The sequence below is a fragment of the Leucoraja erinacea genome, chromosome 6 (genome assembly GCF_028641065.1).
Source record: "Leucoraja erinacea ecotype New England chromosome 6, Leri_hhj_1, whole genome shotgun sequence".
Lineage (NCBI taxonomy): Eukaryota > Metazoa > Chordata > Chondrichthyes > Rajiformes > Rajidae > Leucoraja > Leucoraja erinaceus.
Window position 1 is genome coordinate 40,502,270 of NC_073382.1, and position 18,806 is coordinate 40,521,075.

General features: G+C 44.6%; 1 protein-coding gene across 2 annotated transcripts in view; it reads left to right on the plus strand.

Annotated features, from left to right (window-relative positions):
• Positions 1-18,806, plus strand: part of LOC129698001 (glypican-5-like) — a 615,705-nt gene that overhangs the window by 21,725 nt on the left and 575,174 nt on the right. For both annotated transcript variants that reach the window (XM_055636809.1, XM_055636810.1), the window contains exon 3: positions 11,653-12,347. In XM_055636809.1, coding sequence (XP_055492784.1) covers positions 11,653-12,347 — 695 coding nt within the window. The remainder of the gene's footprint in view (positions 1-11,652; positions 12,348-18,806) is intronic.

An 18,806-nucleotide genomic window follows, 5' to 3' on the forward strand; every position in this document is an offset into this window, starting at 1 on the left:
ATGATAATCCGATAACTAAATCATTTTTCAATTGCATCATGTTGCAAAAAAAGTTTATTTATTTGAATTTCTGGACAATAATGTTCCATCATATGATTTCCGCGTTTTTGATTGAAGGTAGATATAGATAGCTATGACAATAAGACAGCATATTGTGAATAAGCATTTAAACTATACAAGTTTACAGCATTTGTTTAATAATACAATAAACTCTTGCTATAATGGTGGGGGGGGGGGGGGGGGTTAGTGTCCATTATTGCCAATAGTCTGCTATAACTGGGGTCGTTTTGGTAGGTTGGCGAAAATCCTCAAAATCAGTAGTCATGGGAGAAAAGGTGAAGAAAATCAAATTGGATAAAGTTGGGTTCTCAGATTTGGCGTAATTTAGAGATACTGCATGGAAACATGTCCTACCATTTGTGCCACTGTGCTGCTGCACAGATGGACTAATCTTTTGATTTCTCAAACTCCAGATCCCAGAATTAATGGCAATTCTTTCGTCACCCCCTACTCCAGGCAAGAGAGGCTGCCTGCTAACTTTAACATTAAAAGATGGTCAGCCAACTCAAGTTCATCAAACTGGAAGCCCAAAATATTTATTGTTTCTAAACGTGAACCTGTTCAAGCCAAGTGATGGTTCCATCAGTTAGGAGGAGGGAATCATTTTGGCCCATCTTTATTCTCTCTACCCCCTCAAGTACCGACCTATTAATTGATCTCGATCTGCGGCACCTCTCCATTTTTTCTGGCTGAATTTCTGATATTCTGTTGGCTCAGGTTAACCATCAGACACACAGTAAATCTCCACTTCATGAGGTTGTTTAACTACTTTCATGCCTGGAGTTTTCGTAACTTTATAAAATGCCAATGTTTTCTGACCTGCCCAATACGAATGGACACCTCGGTCACAACAGAGTTTGTCTGCTATTACTGAAATACATTATAAAAAGGTCCGCAATAATGAGGGTAGACTTAATTGTGTTTTCAAAGAGATTTTTCTCGTTGGTGCTGTAACTATGGAAATATTTTGCTTGTTTCTGTAGATCTTTCATAACGGATCAATGGATGATCCCAACAAAATTATCAAAATCATAAAGCATGTTTGCTTTTAACGCATTGGCTAGTGGAATATAATCACTTCTTGTTCGGCAAAAAATGCCAACGTGTCTCAGTGGAAAGGAAGGAAGCTTCCACATTATATACGATTTTATTATGGAGATTGCCATCATTGTTTCTGTAGTCTTTCCAGTAGTTCATAGTTGAATAAATGTCTTGAATAGTACAATTGATTCAGTATTCTATTGTAAACAGTTTGAAAGACTTGCTTGACAGATCCTCATTCAAATAAAATAGCAACACTGGAGCACTGACAAACATTTTGTGAATAGTACATGCCTCTACATGCTGAAATGTGAAGGTGTGAAAATGAGCACGCACACTATGACCAGTTTGCTTAAGTAGCTAATGGGAATTTAACAAAGAATCTGTTTCTTTTAAACAACCATTCAGTTAGTCAATTCCTTGTCATTTGATCAGAGCTCAGAATTTACTCCACTCCTGTCCCTCCCTGCTTCAAGTACATTTATAACAATTTAATCTGCTTCACCATGCTTTCAACATTTGCATTCTGCTCACATCAACTCGCTGTATTGTTTTGAAAAAACAAAATATCATCTCTAGTTTTTTGTCTGAATCTTAAAAATGTGGGGTCAGGGAAAGCACTCTTCCATCGCTAAAGATTGTTCCCCTTTTAAAATTTAGTTTTTAATTTTGAACTGTAAAATTCACTTTTAGTCTTTATATTTTTTAAGAACAATGGTATCATCTCTCACCTCTCCATATTTCAGAACTCTTGTCAAGCCTAAAATCTCAAGTAAAACATAACATTCCAGTCTTGTTCTGCCAAATCTGGGCAGAGAATATGTGAAGTAAATTAAATGCTGCGAAAGATTGCTTCCACAGATGGAATTTTTGTTTGACTTTGGCTAACCCCTCCAGCCAATTGTTGTTGCATGCCTCGGCCCCACTAAACCAGTTTATCAGCACCTACAGGTAGTCAAACCTGATGGTGAAGGGGACTAAGATCAGTGAGGCTGCACAAAAAAGCTGGAGAAACTCAGCGGGTGCAGCAGCATCTATGGAGCGAAGGAAATAGGCAACGTTTCGGGCCGAAACCCTTCTTCAGACTGATCGGGGGCGGGGGTGGGTGGGGACAAGAAAGGGAAAAGGAGGAGTAGCCAGAAGGCTGGGGGATGGAAGGAGACAGCAGGGGGGCTAAGGAAGGGGAGGAGACAGCAAGGACTAACAAAATTGGGAGAATTCGATGTTCATGCCCCCGGGGTGCAGACTCCCCAAACGGAATATGAGGTGCTGTTCCTCCAATTTCCGGTGCTGCTCGCTGTGGCCATGGAGGAGACCCAGGACAGAGAGGTCGGAGGCGGAGTGGGAGGGGGAGTTGAAGTGCTGAGCCACCGGGAGGTCAGCTTGGTTATTGCGGACCGAGCGGAGGTGTTTGGCGAAACGATCGCCCAACCTCCGCTTGGTCTCACCGATATAGATCTGCTGACATCTAGAGCAGCGGACGCAATAGATGAGGTTGGAAGAGATGCAGGTAAACCTCTGTCGCACCTGGAACGATTGCTTGGGTCCTTGAACGGAGTCGAGGGGGGAGGTAAAGGGACAAGTGTTGCATCTCTTGCGGTTGCAAGGGAAAGTGCCCGGGGAGGGGGTGGACCGAGAGGGAAGGGAAGAATTGACAAGGGAGTTATGGAGGGAGCGGTCTTTGCGGAAGGCAGATATGGGGGGAGATGGGAAGATGTGGCGAGTTGTGGGGTCACGTTGGAGGTGGCGAAACTGACGGAGGATTACTTTTTGTATGTGGCGGCTGGTGGGGTGAAAGGTGAGGACTAGGGGGACTCGGCCCTTGTTGCGAGTGCGGGGATGGGGAGAGAGAGCAGTGTTGCGGGGTATGGAAGAGACCCTGGTGCGAGCCTCATTTATGGTGGAGGAGGGGAACCCCCGTTCCCTGAATAGTGAGGACATTTCAGATGTCCTGGTGTGGAACGCCTCATCCGTGGAGCAGATGCGGCGTAGACGGAGGAATTGGGAGTAGGGGATGGGACCGCTCGGTCCGCAATAACCAAGCTGACCTCCCGGTGGCTCAGCACTTCAACTCCCCCTCCCACTCCGCCTCCGACCTCTCTGTCCTGGGTCTCCTCCATGGCCACAGCGAGCAGCACCGGAAATTGGAGGAACAGCACCTCATATTCCGTTTGGGGAGTCTGCACCCCGGGGGCATGAACATCGAATTCTCCCAATTTTGTTAGTCCTTGCTGTCTCCTCCCCTTCCTTAGCCCCCCTGCTGTCTCCTTCCATCCCCCAGCCTTCTGGCTACTCCTCCTTTTCCCTTTCTTGTCCCCACCCACCCCCGCCCCCGATCAGTCTGAAGAAGGGTTTCGGCCCGAAACGTTGCCTATCTCCTTCGCTCCATAGATGCTGCTGCACCCGCTGAGTTTCTCCAGCTTTTTTGTGTAACCTTCGATTCTCCAGCATCTGCAGTTCCCTCTTAAACTCAGTGAGGCTGGCCTTGCTCTTCCTACAGTTTACTCTCACTCTCGCTGCCAACTCAAACTGGTTGCAGATGCTGATCAGTCTGCAGACCTCTGTGGATCCGAGCAGAAGATGGTAATGTTGTATGTGTACAGGGAGGCTTTGATTTGAAATAGGACTAGCTTAGGAAGTTCACCATCAGTGGCATGGACGAGCTGAATTGAAGTGTCCATTTCCACGCTTATCACTATGTGATAAACTGGAATCTGACATATCGGGCATGAACCACATGCCACAGGACATCTGGGATGTGCTTTTGAAACAATGGTACCATTTAGCGTTTTTATTTCTAGCCCATGGTCATTTGTAGAATATTGATGGTAGAGAAGTCAATTGCTTTACAGCCATTGATTGTCATCTCGGACATATAGATATGGAGTGGAAACAAGTCATTCTGTTGGTCTGGACAAGAAGAATAAGATACAGCAGTAACTTGTCACGGATGTTGAGATAACATCTTCCATATCAATGACTGTTGTGATCTATAAGCACGTCCCCATACCAAATTTGGAAAATCATCCTAATCCTTCATTGTCACTGGGATAAAATCCTGGAATCAACCATGCAACATAAATATGTGTCTACAGAATACAGTGATTAAAAGTTGTGGTTGAACATCATTTCTCAAGGACATTGGGGGTAGGGAAATAAATGCTGGCAATTACAGTGGCAATTGCATCTCTATAGAAATAATCTGTGAAGGTAAACAAACATGTCGAAAAATTCTATTGTATACCATTTCCATTCTTACCTTTGTTTTTGAAATTTGTTAGTTGGGAGTAGAATGAGAGTTTTCCCAGGCTGAACTGCGCTCACTTTTCATGATTTGCTGTTCATTCAAGATTCATTCAAGATTCAAGATTCAAGATAGATTTAATTGTCACATGTGCCAGATGGCACAGTGAAATGAATTCCCATACAGCCATACAATAAAAATAAACAGGACTCAACACACTATAGAATTTAACACAAAACATCCCCACACAGCAGAATCAAAGTTTCCCACTGTGTGGGAAGGCACCAAAGTCAGTCTCTTCCTCCACTGTTCCCCGTGGTCAGGGCCTCCCCAAGCCCTCCGCAGTTGCAGCTATGGGCGGCCCGATGTCCAGGACCGCTCGCCGGGGTGATACAAGTCCGACATCGGGGCTGCGGGACGTCCTCAGCGGCGTGGAAACCAGAGTCGGCCCCCTCCTACCGGAGTCGGCGGCCTCCAATGTCCGTAGGCCGCGCCGGGTGGAGACTGCTGCTGTAGGCCCTCTGCAAGGCGCCCCAGGACTCCACGATGGTGGTCAGCTCCGCCCGCATTGGAAGCTCTCCGCACCAGAGCTCCACGATGTTGGAGCAACGGCCCAAAGCTCCGGAGCTCCAAACGGCAACCCAGGTAGGCATCGCCCGCTCCACGGTGACTCCAGCACTACGCTGCCGCTGTAGCAGCCCTGGTCCGGTACTCGGTCCCCGGCAGGAAAGGCCGCTCCGATCCAGCTGGAAGGCCGCGAGGTGGGGGGGGCGAGGGCGCGACTCGGAGAAATAGTCACGTCCCCGCCAGGAAGAGACTGGGAAATGGTTTCCCCCTTACCCTGCCCCCCTCCCCCACATAGAAAAGTAAAAGTTTCCCCCTAAAACAGACTTTGGACTAACTGAAAATTAATAAAAAGATAGAAATGACAGACAGGCTGTGGGTAGAGGCTGCTGCCAGTGATTCAATTATTTGGGGGGAGTTATGCCCCTGTCCCACTTAGGAAACCTGAACGGAAACCTCTGGAGACTTTGCGCCCCACCCAAGGTTTCCGTGCGATTCCCGGAGGATTTTGTCAGTCTCCCTTCCTGCTTCCACTACCTGCAACCTCAGGCAACCACCTGCAACCTCCGTTGTACATTTCAGAACTTAACAAGTATTTTGGGGTTATTTTGCTAATTAGTTTTAATTTGTGCATTCAAGTTATCACTTTAGCCACAAGAAAACATTTTCTGTGGAGATTCGTCATTATTTTGAGCACATATTCCAAAAGAATACCTTTCCAAAATATTCGACAACAAAAAAACTCTCAAGCATGTCAAGGGACAATACCTGGACAAACTTGAGTCCCAGCAGAATAATTCGGACATTCAGAATGTGCAAGGTCAGAATAATACTATAGCTGACTGCAAAGTGTCAGGCAACATCACTGGTGAATGTGCAGCCCTACCTGATGAACTTAATGTTTTCTACGCTCGCCCTGAGCAGAAGGCCAATAGGCAATGACATCAGTTCCTTCAGACTCAAATGTGCCTCTTCCCAGGGTCACTGCTGCAAACGTTAGATCAGCCTTTCACAGGGTGAACCCATGGAAAGTAGCTGACCCAGATGGTCCTTGACCACATCCTTAGAAGCTGCGTGGACAAACCTGTATCTCTAGAACCTGTAATCTCTGTTCTGAGGTATGCACCTACTTCAAGAAGACCACTATCATCTCGGTGCCGAAGGAAAGCAAGATCTCATGCCTTAAAGACTATGATTCTTGACATCCACCATCATGAGGTGCTTTGAGAGGCCTTGAATGCATTAAATCCAGTCTACCAATCAACTTTGACCCACTGCAGTTTGCCGACAACCACACCAGGTCCATGGCTGATGCTAGCTCCCTGGCCCTACACTCAGCCCTGGAATACCTAGATAAGACACATCATACTTCTATTATAGACTACAGCTATTATAGACTACTTTTAACACCATTATCCTATCCAAGTTCACCAAACTCATGGAATGAGGTTTCAGCACTCATCTCTGCAACTGATTCCTCGACTTCCTGACCAACAGACCACAACCAGTGAGGATAAGGGACAAATCATCCTCTTCAATAATCCTCAACACTGGTGCTCCGCGAGGATGGGTTCTCATCCCCCTTCTCTACTTCTTATGCTGTTCAGCCACGTATAAATTCAATTCAATTTCCAAATTAATTGATAACATCACCATTGTGGGCCCGGCCTCCCGTGTGACAGGGCCCTTCCCACTTAGTCTAGTTAAATATAAAAATTATAGCAGTCCAATGACTGAAGGTTTTGAACCATCAGAAACCTAGATTCATAATCACCTTTAAAAGATCAGTTTGTTAGAATTGATATTGTATTGATCTCTATAATATATTTCCACTTTTGCCATTGTAACTGCATGTATTTCATTCAAGGGATTTGAATGTCCAATTCAACAAAATAAAAATGCACTCTGTATCTGATTGCTTTGTTATTTTTCAGCTTTCTGAAGAATTATCACATAATTTTCTTATACTTTAGATTGTCAGAAAAATTGCAAAAATATTGGATCTTTCATTATGGTTGTGCTGTATTTTTAAATCTCATGACATTTTCTGAAGAAAAACTGTTCCTTTTTATGCATTATTATGGTTCCATCCTTCAGGATTTTATCTACCAGTTCAGTCCTCAGAGTAGTACTGCTTTATGCTGGAATGGAATTAACCTTCAGAGAAGAAATACAAGATGGTAATAACTGTTCATTCTTTGGAAACATTACAATAACATTGTAAAGCTGGCCATTCATTTCATTACCTCTGTAGAATCTTGCAGTGTGCAAATTAGTCTTGGTATTTAGCTACACAAAATGCATTGTTCAAAAAAGTAATTAAGTGGATGTGATTTCTTCCCCTTGCATATCGAGAGGTTATATTCCGTTATGCGTGTTAATTAATTATTTTCTCGCAGTATTTTAAATTTCCTTCAGCTGCAACTTAATTCTGAGACAATATTTGCTGTTTATGGATAGGTTAAATTGGTTCTTTGTGCTTGACACTTTTTCAATGTGTAAAACTGATTTGAATGCCAACAGGAGGGCAAATGTAATTACATTTTGAACTGTAGTTTCTTATAACGACTAGCAGACCACTTTAATTAACCAAGCAAATCAAGCAAACATCAAGATGAAACAGACCTAGCGATTAACCAAAGGAAAGTATTTGTCATAGACAAGCGCCATTCAAAGAACATTTATTTTAATGAACAATATTATCAATTAGCCAGAAGCTGTGCCAGATATCAGACACTTTCATTACCAGCTAATCCAGGCAGTGGATCCACGCTTGCCTATACTGTCCTGATGGCTGATTCATTGCTACTACTTCTCTCCCCTTCTATTTCTTTCCATATATATCTATTAACTTTACCTCAACCTGCCCAACTGTTCTTTTCCATGCCTTCCTTTTCAATTCACTTATCCATTTCCTGCTCCTATTTTTTCTCTCCCCACATTCAACATCCCTTGCACCTCCTGCCCATTGAAACTCTCCATTCAACTCCTCACCTTGGCTCCCCTATGCACCTCATCATGTTTACCCTTCCTTGACTCCTCTTGCCCCCACCTGTTTGAACCTTGCCTGCCACCATCGTTGCTTACTATCCATGTTCTATTTCTTGTTCCTCTGAACCATCGCCCTTTTTATCATTGAATCACCTTGATCCCTTGATTTGCCTGCTCCATCTGCATACCACCCCCTCACTCCTTTACTTTTTCACTCAAACCTCCTATCTACTTACTCATCCTCACATTGACCTCCTCACCAGTGCCTTATCTTACCAAACTCCTCATCCCCTCTATCAATCTTCTCACAGCTCTTCCTAATCGCTTTTGCTGTAACTCATTACTATTATACATTTTCACCCCTGTCTTTGCCTCCTCTCTCAATCATTCACTTCCTCTACATTCCTTTTTTTTCTCTTCCATTTATTTTCTCTCTTTCACCTTATTTGATATATCTACTTCAATATCTACAATATGCCATTTTAGATTATGCACTATGTTTTGACATTATAATACAGGTAAAATATGTACATGTTATAATACAGATGTTTGACATTATAATACAGGTGACTATGTAGATGTTATAAAATATACCATGGATCACCCTGTGTTCACAACCATGTGATTTTCTTGCTTCATAAGATCGTTACTGCCATTTGATGCATAGGGTCTTTTAGCCCGTTGGGTGCAAAATATTAAGAAATGCCTAATTACCACATGCTTCAGAGATTGAAACTATTATTTTGCAGCACTAAGATTGGTTAGATCTGACCGGAAGTAGAATGGATTACGTTCTTGTCAAGGTAGAATTAGGAAGATAGGACCAATGCAAGCGTGGATCAGGAGTTGGGGCAGGGATTCAGATTTTTAGACCATTGGGATCTCTTCTGAGACAGAGGTGACCTGTACTGAAGGAATGGGTTGCATCTGTACTGGAGGGGGGGGGGGGGGGGGGGGGGGGGGGGGGGGTTTTTTGCAGGGAGGATCACTCGTGCTACTCGGGAGAGTTTAATCTAGAGGCAAGGGGGTGGAAATCAGAGCGGTAGGTCAGAAATTGGAAGGAGTGATGGGAAGGTAAAGGTGAGAACTAGTAAAGGAAGGACAGGCAGGGAGAGGTGAAGGACAGAGTGGCAAATAAAGCACTGCTTTCATAGGGTGGGGCATTGAGTGTAAAAGTCAGGAAATCATGATGCAGCTTTATAGGTCTTTAGCTAAGCCTCATTTGGACTGTTATGTGCACATCTGGTTGCACTATTACTGAAAGGATGTGCAGTCTATGGAAAGCGTACAGAGGACAAGAGACAATGGTGCAGGAGTAGACCATTTGGCCCTTCGAGCCAGTGCCGCCATTCAATGTGATCATGGCTGATTATTCACAATCAGTACCCCGTTCCTGCCTTCTCCCCATTCTGGAGGTTTACCAGAATTATGCCGTGATATAGGGGTAATAGGGAGGGGCTAATTATTAGGGGCTAGAACCAATTGTTGACTTCAGAAAGGGGAAGTCAGGAAACCATGTGCCAGTTTTATTGGTGGTGAAGATAATTAGCAACTTCAAATTCTTGTGCATTAACCCCTCAGATGACCTGTCCTGAATTAAACAGAGTGATGCAATCACAAAGAAGGCACACGAGACACTATTTTCTTTGAAAGATTAAAGCGATTCAGTATGACTCCGAACACTTAAATGTTTGCAGATGTATTGTAGAAGATATCCTGACAGGTTGCATTATGTTCTGTTATGGCAATTTCAACAGACAGGAGCACAAGAGGCTGCAGAGAGTGGTGTACTCAGTGCGATCAATCATGAGTGCAGCCCTCCCACCATTGAGGCACCACTACATGAGGCACATAGAAACAACCCTAATCCTACATTGACAATAGAGCATTATGGCTTTCCTCGTGCATTTACATGGATGTTTTTTTTCTAATGATGTATTTACACCAATGTCTTGTTTTTTTTTGGTGGACAGTTTTTCTTTTAGAATTTTATGTGTCATTTATAGTTTATGTATAATTTATTTTTGTACACTTGTCTGAGTCCATGTGCCCATGCTACTCCTACAAGCAAGAATTGTCGTCATACTCCTACCTCACTGTACTGTACATGTGAAGATTAAACTTAGTCAGTCAAATTGGTCAGACAAAATCTGTTCCTGACAGCACATTGGCTGTCTCTGATTAGTTCCTCCCTCAAGGGAAATACACTGCAGAATGAGATTGTGATTGCTGTGAGAGCCAGCACAGACTCGATATGTTGAATAGCCTCCTATGTTGTTTAACAATATGAGAACAACAATACTGAAAATCTTGGTTCCAGCCACCCAAGCAAGTAGAAATATGATGACCAGTCCACTTAATCAAGCATTTTGTATTCAATACGACCAGTTAAATGTAAGGAAGCTTTTCACAATGAAAATGTATAAGTAGTGGTCGGAAACTAATGCTGTTATCTCTTTGGAGGGACCTGAATCAGTGTAAGCACACAGCATTACAATGTGTGTTATTCTCCAGAAACAAAGCAAACATATTTCTAGGTGACCGTAAAACATAACACAGTGTTTGCCAAGTTTGGACCTATCTAAATTAGATGGGAAAATTCTATGTAGTCTGCTTCAGATTCCACTCTATTACATGACAAAACATGGGGACAACACAAGCTCTGCCCTCAAAGAAACATAACCACAAGTCCCCCGAATGAGTAGTCTGTGCTGGGCAATAGGAGTCTGCTGTTAAATGTCACCTTAAAAGCTGGGTGGATCAAAGCTGGTCTTTGGCTTATGGAGCAATCAAAGACTGATATTTAGCAGATTTCACTGACAGATCTTGCTGATGGCAGAAAATTGTATTGGTCAGCGAATCAGGTGAAACTGGACTAAATTAATGGTTTATATTTCTTGTGCTGGCTTAGTATAAATGTAGATTGTCCCTAGTGTGTGAAGGATAATGTGAATGTGCGGGGATCGCTAGTCGGTGTGGACTTAGTGGGCCGAAGGGCCTGTTTCCATGCTGTATCTCTGAAGTAAACAATACTAAATCACTATTCTAAGTCCACTGAAGACGACGGTGAGTTTCAAAATGTTTTTTAAATACTTTTGAATTTAGTTTTTGTCTGTAGAAGTTATTTTGAAAACAAAATCTTCCTTTCCGCCCTATCAGGCAGTCCCTCAGGAGTAAAAGGTAACTTATTTCTGTTCCAGGTCTCTGGATTGGCTATGGAAGCCAAAGTCGGACCCAAATTTAGATATTTTTTAAAGGAAGTTTCAAGAAAATCTCCAAAATATATTTTCTGCAATATCTTGCTATTTCAAAATTAAAACAGAGCAACTGCTTCAGGTGTCTGTGTTGGACATGTGGACAATGTGGTCTGCTGATCAGAATGTAAGTACAGATTTAATGCTAGAGCGTTAGTGTAAAGGAGAAGTTGTTGATGGTGGTTTGTTTATCCCACCACTGTATTTGGAGGATTTTGCAGAGTGGTGCTGCAGTGGGTTGAGGTGCCTGCTGCAAGTGTCTGATGGATACAGGAAGGTGGATTCACAGCTGCCTGGTGAATCATGAGCTTAGTGCTGTATTTGAGGTTATGAAGCAGCATCTGAGCATTTGATCTAATGATCAATGTCATCGATGCCTGCATTTGCTTAAATTCTGGAAAATAGTCCATATTTTCCAAGTAATGAACAGATATTTATCTCTGTGTTGTTAGAATTTAAGATAATTGGGATACTGATTTATTTTTATTTCTATTACAGAGGCATTCCAGAATATAATTTGCCAAGCTGAGAACAACATAAAGATGCTGATAAGAACTACATACCGAAGCATGGCCTTTCAGACAACTGCACCAATTCAAGAACTCTTTGCCAATGTTGCACTCTTCATTTTTGGCTCGGAGATAAATGTTGATGAATTTGTTAGCAGATTTTTTGACAGTCTCTTTCCATTGGTCTATAAACATCTAATCAATCCTAGCCTCACAGACATCTCTCTGGACTTCACAATGTGCATACAAAAGTCAAGGAAAAACCTAAACCCATTTGGCTATCTTCCAAAGTTAATAACAAGTCAAATGTCAAAATCTCTAATGGCTGGGCACATGTTCCTGCAGGTCCTGAATTTAGGAATTGAAATAATTAACACAACGGATCACTTACAGTATACCAAAGAGTGTAGCAGAGCTTTGCTGAAGATGCAATACTGTTCTCATTGCCAAGGCTGGACTAATCATAAACCATGCACGGGATATTGCCTGAATGTGATTAGAGGATGCCTTGCTAATATGGCAGAAATTGATTCACATTGGAGGGAATACATCAGATCACTTGAGGAAATGTCAACTGGAATACTGGCAACCTATGATATAGAACAAGTTTTGCTGAATCTCCATTCATTACTGAATGATGCAATTATGAATGCACAAATTAATGGTCCAGTATTGTCAGCAATGGTGAGTTTCTCATTAAATTTTCATTTTTATCAATTTAAAATATAAAGTTAATTGTTATGGAGTTACAGTATGTGAATTATATTTTGAATTATATCCCAAACAATTCTCTCCTTTTCCCTTGAAGTAATAAATTCCCAAATCTCTCAAGGAAGAAAAAATGTATGTTGTATATATGTAGGTTTCTTCTTTCTCTCATTCCGTATGGTTACACATTCTCAATATATCTGACACATTTTATCTTTCATCATTCTATGTGATGTATATTTGGGTTGATTAAAATCATAAGCTACTTGGTTTGAGAATCTTCAAACCAATCTGTTAGTGTATTCTCATTGATATTCATATCAAAATTATGATATGTAAGACTGGACTTTGAATTTGTGTCCTCATTGTGATGGGGTGAAGTAATTTTCACCTTGTTGGGCTATGTAATTTTCATATGGACTAAAATGGATCTATGACATATTCAGTGACAACCAAGTTTTCCGAACTTATTTATTAAGACAATAGCTCCTTGGCTTACAGGTCGCCACAAACACGTCTGACGCCACAAACAGCCGGTGGATGCCCTCTACGCCGCGGAATGGCCACAGTCACTGGGCTATCCTCGTCAATGTGGGCTGGCTTAACGTGACTGATGGAGAAGAACTACTCCCTGCAACCCATGTCCAACGTGAATGTCGATGTACCAGTCTCTAGCACCCTGCACGGACCTTCGCACACCCACTGTAACAGCGAGCGGTGAGCATCCCGATGAAGGAAAACATAAGCACAATCCCGTAACATAGTAGGCACATGCACCACGGACGACCCGTGTCGGGAAGTAGGAACCGGAACCAACGCACGTTATGTAGGCGAAGTACCGCTGTTGGCTGGCAGACCAGGGGTCGGACACCTTGTTCAAAACGAACGTGAGTGGCTTGTGATTTGTGAATGCGGTAAACGCGTGGCCCTCTAGGAAATAACGGAAATGTCGGATCGCTAGGTAAAGTGCTAGGAGCTCCCGATCAAAAGTGCTGTACTTGATCTCCGTGGACCGCAGCCGCCTGATGAAAAATGCCAGTGGCAGCAAGCGGTTACCTACCCGCTGCTCGAGGACAGCACCCACTACGACATCCGACGCGTCCAAGGTGAGAGCCATGAGGGTCGATGCCCAAGGTGTACCAGCATGGTGGCATTGGCCAGCGCAGTCTTAGCCCCCTCGAAAGCTATCCCGGCCTCCTTGGACCAAACCAGGTCCTTAGGCTTGTCTGCCAGACATTGGAACAACGGCCGCATGATAGCGGCTGCTGACGGGACGAATCGATGGTATAAATTGACCATTCCGATGAATTCCTGCAGGCCCTTGATGGATAGTGGCCTCGGGAAGCGACAGATTGCGTCAGGTAATGCTTTGACCGAAAAAGGAGATGGAGCGCAATCCGAACTGGCACTTTGTGGGGTTGATCATCAACCCGTGTTTACGCAGCCGGTCGAAGAGCAGGCAGAGGTGTTTAACGTGTTCAGCCTGCGAGCTGCTGGCCACCATAATATCATCGAGGTAGATGAATGTGAACGGCAAACCCCGCCCGACCTGATCCATTAACGTTTGGAACGCTTGTGCGGTGTTCTTCAGGCCAAAAGGCATTCTTAGCCATTCGAAAAGGCCGAAAGGGGTGATGGTGGCTGTCTTAGGGATGTCGTCAGGATGGACCGGAATCTGATTATACCTGTGGCCAAGGTCGACCTTCTAGAAGAAGGCTGCGCCCTCCAAATGAGCTGAGAAATCTTGGATGTTCGGGACTGGGTACCGATCTGCTGTGGTTACCGCATTTGGACGCCTGTAATCATCGCAAGGTCTCCAGCCCCCGAACACTTTGGGCACCATATGCAGAGGGGAATCCCAAGGGCTATCCGACTGCCGAACAATCCCTATGTCTTCCATAAGCTGGAACTCGTCTCGTGCGATGCGCAGTTTATCGGGCGGGAGGCGGCGCGCGTGGGCATGAACCGGGGCGTGAGCAACCCAGGGGCTGCGAAAAGTTGCTGGATCTCAGCTCCCTCGTCGAGTTGCTGTTGGGGCGTTAACGGATTGCGTGGCTTGGCAGGGCACAGGTCTGACAACGGAACCATTCGCCTGCCTCGCACATCGACCAGCAGGGAGAACGCATGCAAGAAATCGGCTCCAATATCGGCTGGGCGACGTCAGCAACGGTGAACTTCCACCTATACGGATGGTAGTTGAAATTTAAGTCCAGGGTCCGCACTCGCCTCTATGGGCGAAGTGCCAAGGCAATTCCCTGAAACGAACAGGGGCTTCGGCATCTTCGGGCTTCCACACCGTAACGGAGATGGTAGTAGCACCAACGTCGTCGGATCTACACCTCCGGCAGCGGCGATGCTTCTTCAGCGCTGGGCGGATCCTGACCTTCATCCCGATGTCGTCTCGGTTGCACCCGCGCCGTGGCAGTGGGGCGGGTGGAAGAACAAAAGACCCGCCGTCTGTGGATCCACAACTCAACGGCTCTCTCCGCGAGGTGCTGGGGGTCGCTGAAATCAGTCCCAGCGAGTATCAAACGGACCTCGTCTGGCATCTGCTCCAAGAACGCCTGTTCGATAAGCAGACACGGGCGATGCCCATCCATCAGGGCCAGCATCTTCACCATGATGGTGGATGGACGCCGATTTGTGGAAATTGTCAGCTAATCAAATGTGTATAACACACCATTAAACATTAAATATCAAAAATTACAACTTGCATTTAAACAATAAACATACAACTGATTGCAGGGGGATATATCATTTAACCCTGATTTTAAAAACATTGCTTTGGGCACAATACTTGATACTGCAAAGAACAAGTATGAGATATTTCTCCAGTTGTAGAAAGTATTGCTGGTACATTGACAAGGAAACGCTGCTGATGTCATCTGCTGGTCTCAAAGGAAGTTATGGCTTCTGGTTCAAAACAATTGTGAGTAGCACACCTATAGGGAATCCCTTGTTTGAGGCTTGATTTGTGCCTCAGCAGGAGATTTTTTCATTATTTCAGGATCCAAGGAATTGCATATGGCACGGAAGCCTTTGTGAAATACTGCATCTCTGGAATTCTCTGCTGCAGAAGGTAGTTGAGGCCAGTTCATTGGCTATATTTAAGAGGGAGTTAGATATGGCCCTTGTGGCTAAAGGGATCAGGGGGTATGGAGAGAAGGCAGGACAGGATACTGAGTTGGATGATCAGCCATGATCATATTGAATGGCGGTGCAGGCTCAAAGGGCCAAATGGCCTACTCCTGCACCTATTTTCTATGTTTCTATGTTTCTATCTCGTCCTTCGCCGTCATGTCTGGGTACCCAGGGAGAGGTTGAATATTGTGGTGAACACTGGAGCTAGCTGATTAGCACAATACTTTAGTACTCGCCCAGTTATACCATTTGGGCCGACAACTTTCCTCGTGTTCACGTGCGTCAGAGTCCACCTCACGTTGTGCTCGGACACCGAGAATGTGTGCACATCCCCAGCGGCGTGCCTCACTCCAGCCTCACTAGCCAGCGCGCTGAGGATGTTGTTTTTAGCTGGCGATGTTGTTGTTATGGAGATGGTTCGAAATAAATACTTTGCTTCCCTCTGACAAGAAAAATGATGCAGAGGTTGATGTTAAGGAGCGAGAATGAGATGTATTGGAACAGTATAAAAACAAGAAATATTTGTTGCATTAGAAATCCATCAACTAATCTCAAGAATAATGGGAGAGTCTGAACTAGGACTTTGTACATATTTTCAAGCCCATTTTTCCAGCATGGATGTAATGGTTATCTATTTGAATGTTTGGAGATACAACAAAGGTGCAGCATCTGATGGCTCATCATGCAGTTGCTCATGGAATATTAATATGCAGCCTCACCAATGAGAGCTGCAGAGAAGATCAGACCCCAACCTGAAGGTCCTGTGTCCTGTAATACAGAAAGTAAAGGGGCTTTCAGGGAATCATAGCTGTTTAGGGTGATCATCCATCCCTGCTTGGTTGGGACAATCCCGACTGGCAAAGGTCCGGTCCAAGTCTTCAGTATTATGACTCTTGGATAATAATAATGATAATAATACACTTTATTGTCATTGTAAATACACACAACAACATTTCAGGTGCACTTTTGTGCACATTTTTATTTTGTTTTGGCTAATGGGGCTGATTTCCTTTGACCATAAGCTAGCGATATCAGTGGACCCGATAAAAGAATACCCTGATCTGTTTGATGACAAACTAAGCAAGCTGCCTGTGACCTACAAGATATCCATTGACCCCAATGTTGAACCTGTCGTCCGCGCACCACATTGTGTGCCACATGCCATGAGAGACAGGATTGAGTCTGAACTAAAGAACATGGTCTCCTTAGGCATGCTAGAAGAGAACAGTGAGCCCACTGACTGGGTCTCCACCATGGTTGCTACTTTCAAGAAGGATAAGGTTGAACAAGTTAGGGCTTTATTCTTTGGAGCGCAGAAAGTTAAGGGGGGACTTGATAGAGGTTTTTAAAATGATGAGAGGGATAGACAGAGTTGACGTGGAAAAGCTTTTCCCACTGAGAGTAGGGAAGATTCAAACAAGGGGACATGACTTGAGAATTAATGGACTGAAGTTTAGGGGTAACATGAGGAGGAACTTCTTTACTCAGAGAGTGGTAGCTGTGTGGAATGAGCTTCCAGTGAAGGTGGTGGAGGCAGGTTCGTTTTTATCATTTAAAAATAAATTGGATAGTTATATGGATGGGAAGGGAATGGAGGGTTATGGTCTGAGCGCAGGTATATGGGACTAGGGGAGATTATGTGTTCGGCACGGACTAGAAGGGTCGAGATGGCCTGTTTCCGTGCTGTAATTGTTATATGTTATATGGTTATATGGTAAAGACGAGCTCCGCGTGTGCATCAATACGAAAGATTTGAACTCTGCCATCAGGCGCCCACACTATCCTATGAGGACTGTCGAGGACGTTGCAGCACAGATAGCAACGTACTATAGGGAGGAGGTCCAGCTCCTAGCAGCATAGTGTGCTGACAACAACGTGGCCCTTAACACCAAGAAGACCAAGGAGCTCATTGTAGACTTCAGGAAGTCTAGGGGCGGCACGCACACCCCCATCCACATCAACGGGATGGAGGTGGAACGTGTTTCCAGCTTCAGGTTCCTAGGGGTCAACATCTCCGATGACCTCTCTTGGACCCACAATACCTCAACTCTGGTCAAGAAGGCTCACCAGCGTCTCTTCTTCCTGAGGAGACTGAAGAAGGTCCATCTGTTTCCTCAGATTCTGGTGAACTTCTACCGCAGCACCATCGAGAGCATCCTTACCAACTGTATCACAGTATGGTATGGCAACTGCTTTGTCTCTGACCGGAAGGCATTGCAGAGGGTGGTGAAAATTGCCCAACGCATCACCGGTTCCTCGCTCCCCTTCATTGAGTCTGTCCAAAGCAAGCGTTGTCTGCAAAGGGCGCTCAGCATTGCCAAGGACTGCTCTCGCCCCAACCATGGACTGTTTACCCTCCTACCATCCGGGAGGCGCTACAGGTCTCTCCGTTGCCGGACCAGCAGGTCGAGGAACAGCTTCTTCCCTGCGGCTGTCACACTACTCAACACACTCCCTCGGTGAATGCCAATCACCCCCCCCCCACCCCCCCCACCCCCCCCCCCCCCCCCCCCGGACACTCCTCCCACAGGAAAAACACTATGACTGTATGCATGTAAATAGATTTATTTATTGAAACCATATTCTATGTCGCTCTTCCAGGAAGATGCTAACTGCATTTCGTTGTCTCTGTACTGTACACTAACAATCTATCTATCTAGACATAGAAACATAGAAATTAGGTGCAGGAGTAGGCCATTCGGCCCTTCGAGCCTGCACCGCCATTTAATATGATCATGGCTGATCATCCAACTCAGTATCCCGTACCTGCCTTTTCTCCATACCCTCTGATCCCCTTGGCCACAAGGGCCACATCTAACTCCCTCTTAAATATAGCCAATGAACTGGCCTCAACTACCCTCTGTGGCAGAGAGTTCCAGAGATTCACCACTCTCTGTGTGAAAAAAGTTCTCCTCATCTCGGTTTTAAAGGATTTCCCCCTTATCCTTAAGCTGTGACCCCTTGTCCTGGACTTCCCCAACATCGGAAACAATCTTCCTGCATCTAGCCTGTCCAACCCCTTAAGAATTTTGTAAGTTTCTATAAGTTCCCCTCTCAATCTCCTAAACTCTAGAGAGTATAAACCAAGTCTATCCAGTCTTTCTTCATAAGACAGTCCTGACATCCCAGGAATCAGTCTGGTGAACCTTCTCTGCACTCCCTCTATGGCAATAATGTCCTTCCTCAGATTTGGAGACAAAAACTGCACGCAATACTCCAGGTGTGGTCTCACCAAGACCCTATACAACTGCAGTAGAACCTCCCTGCTCCTATACTCAAATCCTCTTGCTATGA